Raw genomic sequence first — 10,748 nt, 5'->3', positions numbered from 1 at the left:
TTGCTAAAACTTTTTATAGACCCAACGGAAGCACATGCCAAAAATAAAGGCAATATGGTGTGGATGATAATAAGGACGTTTTTTATATGAGAATCTGATGGTTATTCTTATGGTTATTTGGGAATGATATGAAAGGTGTTTCAAGTCAATGGAAAAATAAGAAAATTTGTTTGCATAGCAAAAGGTCTGATTAATTAATAGTATCAGGCTAAGGCTGAATAAATGATTCATTCACTCTTTTACTGACTATTCATGCAATGAAACTTGTATAAAGTTTTTGTTAGTCTGAATTGATTTAGTTTCTAAGACGAAATATTTCTGTTCTGCTAAAAACGCTCCATTCGACTAGACTTTCATATTCAATTGACAGTAAGGCTATATTCGTCGGGTTTATCTATTTTTTTTTTTTTCAAAATTGACATTGTAAAATATTGAGCTTTCGGTTGTCTGTTTGGAATCGATAGAAAAGAAATTTCAAGTATTCTGAGAAGATGAATTCAAACGGTTTTACGAGCAACAAGCTTGAAGCAAATAATTCATTAAATCTTTTAATTCTTGTGTCTTACTATCGCATACCCTACTAGGTATAACACTAACGATCGATGCAAAATTCTTTACATTCGTCGTACTTGCTATTTAAAAGAACTAAACGGAGATCGTCGGTAATTTTGGTGTCGTTATTTTCGATTCTATTTTTGGTTCACATAATAACAGAAACTAGCTTTAATTTACTTTGTTAGCAGATTTTCCTGATGTTAGGCTCAGAACAGGTCAGGTTGGACCTTTCCAATTCAGTTGTACCCGAACCAAATAGTAGGTATGACCTGAATCTCCATCGTTATTCTTAGTTCAGCAGCATTTTGCAATAATCATGTTTAAAGACATTTTTTAAATGGTAGAAACTTGGTTATTACAAAATGGTGTCCGTTCATGTTCAGGTGGCCTGAACGGATTTCCAATACACTTGAGTCAGCTCAGTTCAGGTTCAGATTTGTTAAAAAGAAAACTTGTCCTGAAAAAGTCCAGGGTTTCAATTACGGAACCGGTCAGGTTTGACCTAATGACAAATTGTATAGATCGTGCTCTTATAATTCCATTCATTTGCTCTTACTTGGAGCCTTGAACTTCGAGAAACTGTAGATAAAAAATAAGAAAAATAGTTTTGGATTTGTAAACATTCTTTTTTAATTGATGCAAAAAGAAACGGTCACAGAAAATTCACTAAAATCAAAATGTTTTTAAAAACAAAATAATAAAATTAAAAAATAAATATCTCATTTCAATTATAATAAAAAAAAATTATTACAATAAATGAATGTTTTTTGAACAATAAAAATTATTAATGCACATGACCAAAGGGGAGCTAAACATATTTTATTTTTTATTTGTTTGGTATGCATGAATAAAATAATCGAATTTAAAGCGCCCATCTCAAAAAGCTCCTTTTACTCACTTTCTTAATCGAATTACAAAGAAAGGCGAAACGAAAGTGGAAAATTAAAAAAAAAATAATAATCAAAATTTGATGGTTGACTCCCATTAAACAAATGGAAGAATAAAACAGAATAAACCATCTATCGAAACCAATACAATGGTCAAAAAATAGGAGAGTTCGGTGATGTATATTTATACATACAGTGCCCGATGTTGTTAAATTGAAAAAAACAAAATAGACGAAAACTACTACACTCTTGTCGACTTAAAGACGAATTCCAGGATTTGTAGCGGCTACATAGTTCAATAACTCATCGGAATCTTCACAGACGAAAGGTTTTTCGTGATAACAGGCAACTAAAATGATACAAATGAAACCATTCAGTTTCTTACTTCAATCACCTGTTTTAAATAAATCGAACACTTACCATCATGCCATGCAATACCGTCATTGTAGACATTATTCAAAACTGACAAACATGATTCGGCGGTCTGGTTAATATCGTATTCAGCGTTGTCTGGTTGTGGCACCTTCTTGTGACCGGTCTGACTCCATGGATTGTATCCCCATCCTTGTGGAATTCGGTTGGTGGGTTGAATCTTCTCACGGGTTGCCGACCAGAACCAGCCGAATAGTTTCTTTGGTTCCAAATCAGTTCGGCCCTCGCAACCTTTGAAATCACACAAACGGCCGGCAGTCCAAATGTATGGAACATCATTGGTTTGAATCAAACGGAAGATTAGATTGTTCTTTTCTTGTGTCTCTAGGGCTACCAAGTCCATGCAGTATTCACGGCAGAGATTGCGACCGTCTAACCAATCGACTTTCTTTCCGGCTAATGCTGGAACGTGACTGCTGAGGAACATGTTTTTGCCTCGATAGTTGAATTCTTTGGGACCTGTAATGTGGGAAAACCAATTTGTTGATTAACTTGTCATTATTGTGAAGTAAGCAAGAGCAAAATGTTCAGAGTTCATTAGCTTTGTAGAACTAAAAAAAAATGTTTGCCTAAATTGCGAGTAATATTCGCTTGAATCTATGCTTGCAAGGCCATCACAACAATTCAATTTTTCACTTAATCTAATACGAAATCTAATTCAATAAAAATTAAAACCAAAACACTCGACATAATGGAGTTGCGAATTGTAAGCCAGTGTTTGTTAATAAAATCTGTAGCTGTTATGCAGCCGAATAGATCTTCCCACGATAGATAATCGACTGTAAGCCACATTTATTGTCGATTGTTCTCTGTTGGATGCTGAATACTGGATTATGTTATTGTATTATATGCCTCAGACATATGTGCATAAAAGTATGGTGTATGATGTGTAACTAATGCCTCTAACCGGCTTCTGTTGACCGACATTTCAGACAATGATTATTATAATTGTTTGCAATTTTTATATATTTTTCAAACGGCAAAGACTAAATTTGTACTGTAACACACTTGTGTTGTTGGGATATAATTTGTTTGACGATGAATGTCACTTGGATCGTTTTGAATTTGAATTGTTTTGCAAATTTGCATGCACCATTGAAATGGGTGGGAATCATACCGACTGATTAATTGAATTGGCCGGTATAAGAACAGATCTTGTTCACGGTGCTTCTTATTGTTGTGGGTGAAAGAAACATAAATATACGACAAAAACTGGGTTTTGCATTAATCAATCCCGCAGTTTCTTCATCAGATTCAACAAAACTCAGCCCTAAGGCCTTTCGAGTTCTAAGATCAGACATTGTCCGTTTAGGATAACAGAATATCATTTAACTGCAGAAGTTACCCAACTACCAAAAAGTGATTGTTCAAGTGCACATAAAAGTCGTTGTGCCAAATTATTCTCTTTTAATTGGCGCCATCATTTGCTATCTCGACGATTTTGTAATTTTGTTGACTTTTTTCAAGCACAAAACATGCACATCAATTTTAACAGCACAGAGAATTCGTTAAAAGACATGAAGACAAACCATAATCGTTTCTCGACGGTAAGCAATATTTTTGAGAAATATTCATTCAAATGTCTTAAGTGTTGCGTTTTTCGAGACCGCAAGAAATTCATATCGATTAAAAGCTATTGATGGCTACACATATTGTAGTAACCTTTAACCAAATAATTTTTTGTTTTCTGTCTTCTTCTTCACTCAATTTTTAATGCTTGTGCACGGTAATGCAATTATAAATTCAATTCATGAATGAAAATATGGTTTTTAACCTCCTGACTGGATGAATTTGCAATATAATGTCAGACTGTTATATCATTTTCGTTTAAACTGTTGCACAACTCAAACCACAAAAACAAAAATAAAAAACAAAAATTATAAACAACTTTGGAGCCAATACTCTCTCGATCTTCAGCAACGGTATACAACTCATAATAAAATGTCTTGACTTGTAAAATGTACATTACGTCGTATGAACACTTTCAATTTTTTAGGTCAATATGACACCTTAAGTTGTGTATTAAAAATTCTTTTTTTTTCGGTTGTTGCTGGTTTTGTTGTCTATAGACAACACACGTCGTATAGTATTCGATCGAAATTGTTTATACCGGTCTCTCCGCTCGTATCTCGTATAGGTCATGTAACAAGTCAATAAGAAAATTAAATAAGTAATTTTGTTAATACCATTTTATCTATGAGATATGAGTGTCTCGTTATTTTATTGGTTACGTTACACCACTTTGTGATGTGATATTGTTGATTTTTAATGATGATTAATGAATGTGTGGCCCATTTTGTATGTGTCGAGTTAAGTGCAAAATTCAATTTTCTTTTCGTTTAAACCAAGCTGATCTGCGTGGCGCTTATATCATTCTCAAAATAAAAATAGATTTGACAGAAAGGAAACTTTTACCAACACAAATTCCAATTGTATGTTAGGTATCGAATTTAAAATTGAGAATGGACACAACTTGCTGGCTGATTACATCTAAATGCAGGAGGTATTAAAGTCATTACACTACACATAAATAGCTGAACTTGTAGATTAATTTCGAAGAAAATAAGTGGATTTAAAATGAAGAGCCAGCGTTTGGGACTGTTCGATTTAGTTTTTAGTCCGAATCGAAACCTTTCTATACCATTCAGAACTTCAGACTATACGAAACAAGTCTTTTCCCGAACAGGTCACATTTACATGAACCTGACCTATAAAGTTGACGATGTTTTGACTTTGAACCTGACACGATCTCGATTAATCATCTCGATCAATCTAAATCTACGAAATCTCCAGGCAAACAAGATATCAACATGAAATCTGGAACATTATTTTTCTAAAGTTTCCTTACTGCGATGGTGTGACCACCGAGCTTTATCTAAAACTCACTTAGGTTTTCATTCCTACGTATTAATGACACTGACACCGAAAATATATCAACCGATTGCAAAACATCTTCGCTCTACCACTCAATCGCTTTATTCAAAATCAGATTTTTTTTTAAATGGTCAAACCTCTTTCATATAGCAACAATTTGTTATTTACACTTCTTTTTAAATCTCGAAATGTACAAGACTGATTGCATTCGTTCGATGTATGCTTTACGAAAACATTATTTATTGTATTTGGTATTTTCTTCACGACTAAACCTAAATAAAGTCGACGATCGTGCGACTCATTATACGTTTTGAACGTGTTAGGTGCGACCGAAATAACTATATGTTTGCCCTAGTTGCCTTCGTATACATATAATTTGTCATAATTTTATTGTGGGAAAATTGTGTTGGTCAATATTTGGTTTGAGAAACAATTTTATCTTGACGATAACTTACATTGCCTTCCGAACAAATTTTTATAGGCAAAATCGCTAGCAATATTTTAAAAGAGAGAATGACAGAAGCTTAGAGTAATTATACCTAGAGAGGAAATTTGTACGACGAAATGTTGTCCCAACATTAGTTTGTATAAGATGCACATTTCATATAATTTGACACTAATACATGTATACCTTGATGCTTTCGACAGTAAAATTTACCCTCTTCATTAAGAGGGCAAACACATGCCAATAAACATTTCGTATTTCATGTTAGGACCATATATTTTGCGTAATTTCCTCCCAAGATATAATTATACGTAGGACAAAAGTATTTGATTATAATGAGTCCTGAACTTCTGTTAAGGCATTTCTTGTAGTCAGCTTTTCAAATTTTTAAATTCAGATTGGGATAGACAGATGGAATCTTATGGAATTTATTTATTTTATTTTCATTCATCGGATAATGTTAATAATATTGTAAATGTCCTGTTGAGACTGATTCGATGATAGTTAGTAACGTTTAACTGGTAATCTGAAATCAACCAATAACCAACTTCTGATAAGACAAAACATGGTTTTCGTATCACTGAGCTTCTGAACAGAATAAACGTGAGCCAACCTAAGATTGACTGTCTGAATGGGAAATCATTTGAAACAAAACATTTGCTATAAAAAAATATAGTCAAATATTTGCGCATACCACGGAACGTAAAGAGCAATAATGGTCAATATTGACCCGTGACGAAAAATGACTTCCTATATATCACATTGGTCTTTCCACAATTTTTGTGTACCAACGACGATGAAGACGATGCTGGTTTGAATAGTCAAATTAAATTAAATACAAATTGAACAAACATTGATAAAACCCATCTATATTTGCATAATCTCTGTGAAACGAAAAGAACATTGACATTTAGCACAGGCAATTATTTTTCTCTTTCTATACGTCGTCTTCATCTTTTAAAATCCAACAAAACAAACAAATTACAAGGTGTAACACCTTTATAGTTATTTAATCTTTGCTGTTTATAAAACCGATTAGAAAAATAACCAGGATACTCTGTTGTTGAAAGCGAAAACATACTTCAATCCGAAGTGCTAATCAATCACGAATGATTTTTTTTTTTTAAATACAACAGACACTTATCATTTTTTTTAATGAAAAAAATCTTGTTTTCGTTCAACCTTGAATGCTACACAAACCTATAACTTATTTGAATTAACACTTTTCTACCAAATATTTTTGAAGAAAAAAAAATCACCAAAGACAATATACTAAGTCAGTCATGTGCTCTCCGGTGAAATGTTTTTGGCTCGGTCTATACTTCATTACATTAAGATATACCACGCTCAGCAAATAAATCTTGTAGTTTTAAATACGAGAAATTAAGAAGAAAAAATTGATTAAATGTATGAATAATGGATGAGATTTCCTAAAATCAAAAGTGATAAATTGAGTAGCTCGTCTTTAGTATTCAAATTTTATGCGCTAATAGATTCGGTTTGTCGTTTACGTTATGACATAATTTTTTTGTTCGAGTTTGAACTTGAAATTTTGGGATTTTTTTTTATTTTCAACGAAAATTGAATTATTTAGATATTGGCCTTGAATGCATCATAGCGAATTAATACTATTTCTGATCATTTTTTTTTCGTTTTTAAGTTTAAAAATAGATTTTGGATGCACAATTCGTAGTAATTTCGTGTTAAAAAAATGTTTCCATTTAAAGTCTTAGTACTTACGGCCTGCACATTTGCTGGGAATTGGTAACGATAAAAATCGGCCCGGTTTAGTGGTTTGTCTCTTTTCTCTAATTTCTGATTCCGATTCTGCGAAGCATGATGCAATGCAAACTGCAACCACAACTAAAGCTAATTTCATCTGCAATCAAATAAAAAGAATTAAAATAAAATCTTTGCCAGAGTACAGAAGGTGGGTAGAAGGTTCGCCGCTTGCAAATTTATTCATTCATTGAACTCTTTCGTTATAACAAAAAAGAGTTATCAACCGAAAAATCCTTCAGAATTTTATCCAAATTTATTGCACATCGTGGATTCAAATTAATTCTCACTTTTTTGTTGTTTTTTTTCTTTCTTGGCAAATGGAAAATTTTTGTGCACTGCACTTTTTTTTGCTTATTTTTTTTACACACATTTCTTTCATTCTTTCAACCAACTCAACCGGTTCAAAAATTCAATCGAAAAGATATTTTTCACATTATCACCGTCGTTCACAGCAGTCCATGCATCGAAATTGAACAGGATATTTCACAAAGATTTGAAATTTTTATCCATAGTCATCCTTATCATAGATTGTAGTCAGTATCACTCAATAAAATCAGAAAAAAATCCTTTCACCCGTTCACAGATCTTACCTTTAAAAAATATTTAACAATTCCGATTTAAAATGTAGCTGTTACAAACGGAAATTTAAGCCAAAACAAAAGTATCATCAGCCAGGTAAGGTTGTTATATAGCAGAAATGTAACTTCAAGTGGGGAGAGCTATCATTCACAAATAAATCACCTGTATGGGGGCATCGTGCGTTCACATAAAAATTTTTCTTGTTATGTGTGTACATAGACTGATGCTTATTCATATGCTTATACTCGCGGTGAATTTTAAAATTTATGTTCGGGTTAATGTTAGTATTTTAATTTAATTTTTATTTTTAAATATGAAAAGAAGAAAAAATTAATGAAGAAGAAATATTTCACACACCACTACTATCAGATAAAATTGTGGACAGAAATCTTCGACTTTGGTTCACTTCGTGTCGTTAGCATTTATCCGTGGTAGAGATGGTATGGTTGGTTAATTTTCCAATATTTTTTTTTTTTGAATTCTTAAAGGAAAATAAATTATTTCTGCTTTCTGTTGAAAAAGCAACTAAAGAAGTCGAAAACAACGTAGGTAAAAACGATGATAAGTTGACAAGTTATTTCTTTTGAATTCGTTGGATTGTTATAAAGTAAAAAAAAAATAATAATTTTTTGTTAAACAGGAGTTTACCAAATTTTTTGTCATTTGTTCAATTCAAAGAAGAATCTGATGATACATTACTGCATGAATCGTACACCACCTCTCTTCATATCAACGTATTTTTTCATCTTCGGCTCTTTTTTTTCTCTTCACATTTTTTCTTATTATTTATGTTTGAATGAACAATAGTGAACTTACGTGATCCAATCATAAAATAGTTAATGAGCATATGGGAAATATGCATTAATACTCAACTTACTGGAAATATAATTATTTTGTTGATGGATTTTTTTTTTGTTCGTATTTACTTCTTTCATCTTCGACTTTTTCTATTAAGTGACTTGATGATTTCTCCAATTTCTGAAATTATTGCGCTTGAGACGCGTTTGGATTATTTCGTTTTGGTTCAAGGATGTATTGAAATAAGGTTGCATTAAATTAGAATATAAGTAAATTGTATCGAAAGCTTATGGATTACCGGTAACTATTTTGATTTGATGTATAATTTTTGTAATAATACAATCAATTTCAGGTATATTTTGCCAGAAATATTAACTGGAGGTCGTGAATAGAACATTTAATTATTTATTTAAAAAAATCACGACACAGGCACCATAAAGAGAATCATTCTTTTCTTCGTTAGCTAGCTAACTCGTCTCAGTAATAGCAAGGTCAAAGGTTATTATTCAAATTGCTTAATTTGAACCAATGCGAACCAAATACCGTGCATCAATACAAAAAACCACATTAATTTCCTCATGCAGTTAAGTACATTTTTCCCTATTCCCTTAATTGTATTATTGGCGGGATACAGACCAGAACCGAAATCAGATTAAGTCACGTCCAAAAGGTGAATTAGAATTAATAAGCGCAATCATTGCTCATAAATCTGTAACATCTCTTCTTTCAATTATCACCTGGTTTGATACAAAATCTTCTACTTCGTTTGTTTTAACAAAAATTTTGGTAAATTAAAAAATTGTAGCCGGAGCTAGTCACTTATTTTTTTCGCTGTTATCGACAACAGATGACTAGCCGGTAATTTAGGCAAAAAAGTGCGATGCTCCTACATACCTGAATTAATTATAAAAAGGAATAATTCCTTGACTTACATTTTTTTTTTGTAAAAAACCAAAAATTGTTTTTTAAAAAAATTATAAAACAGGTTAAGACCTGTTACAGACGGCTGTCATCTGTTATCGACAACCACAGTATTAATAAACGACAAGTTCTGACTAAAGAGGTCTTATATAGCAAAAATCATGTTCAAACCAAATGAAGTAAAAGATTTCTAAAATCAATCTATGAAAATCTTCTTCAAATGAAGTAATAGATCAGATAATAAAACTGTTACTGTGCTTGCTGTCTGTGACAGGTTAATACACTCATTCATTTCCTGGATAATTCAATAACAGGGTAAAAGAAATGGGTTCAGATGTATCTACCTACATGCAGAAAATATCTATCTGTTGAGATTCTCATGGTCTATCTTCTGATATACCAAGTGTTCACTTCGGTTCAGTCGGCGTGGATATAATTTCATCTTACCATGAACTGATCCACAATCAAACATAGATATTAAGATGTCTTTTCCAAACAAACGTGATGATGGTAACTATTATGTAAGTATTTTGTGTCAGTTTTTGTGTTTACGCTTTAAGTTTGGCGATGTTCGATTGTAAATAATCACTGTAATGTATGGACACAGTGAAGTCAAACGATTACGCGAAATAGTATGGAGAGGTGATGTATTCCACCACCGCAGTCATGTGATTGAAAAGTTTCCCAATCTACTGCTGAGAGTCATATATATTTGCAGTAATGCTATAACATTGAAGGTTAAACGGAACTGAATTCACTTGGTGTTTTATGCAGTACAAACATAATACTTACACTTACCTAACAGTGGCTTTCATGTAACAGTATCATTTTCAAGAACTATGCATTCGACACACAAACATATCTTTAACATCTTGAAGAATGAAGACCCGTACTATTTCTAATCTGCATGAGTTTTTGCATATTATTTCGTTTCCATTTTCTACTGAGTCATGATTCGTGATGTTGAAGGAACCGTTTCGAATAACAAACTTCCGATTAGTTTTTTGTTCGTTACCAAATTAAACATATTGCTTTATCACAATAATAAAAACAATCTCTTTAACTTCTACTCTTCGATGTATCTTCATTTATTTTGACGGCATATTTTATGATTGAAATAAATGGTGAGTGTTGTGTATGCGTAGTAGGAAAAATTTTTCGTCATTAGTAAATTGTTAAAATTATATTTTATTCAACACAATGTCATAATCGTGTATCTTATGTTTGAAAGACGTACCGATAAATTGCACTCAAATGGTGGGCAAAATGGGTTTTGTATCAAAAATAGAAATTAGATTAAGAAATATATGAGTTATGTGTAGAAATTTAGACAACCAGTTGAGACCGAAAAACCAAAGCAAATTGTTGTTGAAACACCGTATGAATCCTCATTTTAGGGAGTGTGTCGAGTGTGTGTAAGCTAAACGATTACTTAAGGTGTAATGGCTCTCTGGCACAATGTTAACTGATTTTTA

The 10,748-nt window shown here is 32.2% G+C and overlaps 1 protein-coding gene across 1 annotated transcript; it reads right to left on the bottom strand.

Moving 5' to 3' along the window:
* Nucleotides 1-1,377: 1,377 nt before the first annotated feature.
* On the bottom strand, nt 1,378-7,717 carry LOC119075605. Its single transcript, XM_037182075.1, has 4 exons — nt 7,566-7,717; nt 6,934-7,072; nt 1,863-2,333; nt 1,378-1,791 (listed from the first exon to the last, which is right to left on the bottom strand). The coding sequence occupies exons 2-4, from the start codon at nt 7,070-7,072 to the stop codon at nt 1,700-1,702; spliced, it is 702 nt and encodes a 233-aa protein (XP_037037970.1). The 5' UTR covers nt 7,566-7,717; the 3' UTR covers nt 1,378-1,699.
* Nucleotides 7,718-10,748: the final 3,031 nt, after the last annotated feature.

This window comes from Bradysia coprophila, unplaced genomic scaffold (assembly GCF_014529535.1).
Source record: "Bradysia coprophila strain Holo2 unplaced genomic scaffold, BU_Bcop_v1 contig_232, whole genome shotgun sequence".
Lineage (NCBI taxonomy): Eukaryota > Metazoa > Arthropoda > Insecta > Diptera > Sciaridae > Bradysia > Bradysia coprophila.
Note: the sequence above shows the minus strand (reverse complement) of the source record. Positions and strands in the feature narration are given on the sequence as shown.

Bases quoted from the DNA above. Each gene is read 5' to 3' on its own strand.
- LOC119075605 (XM_037182075.1), bottom strand. From the start codon at position 7,072: ATGAAATTAGCTTTAGTTGTGGTTGCAGTTTGCATTGCATCATGCTTC. The intron at 2,334-6,933 runs GTAAGTACTAAG...CCCACATTACAG, and splicing joins TCCCAGCAAATGTGCAGGCC to GTCCCAAAGAATTCAACTAT. The intron at 1,792-1,862 runs GTAAGTGTTCGA...GTATCATTTTAG, and splicing joins CGGTATTGCATGGCATGATG to TTGCCTGTTATCACGAAAAA.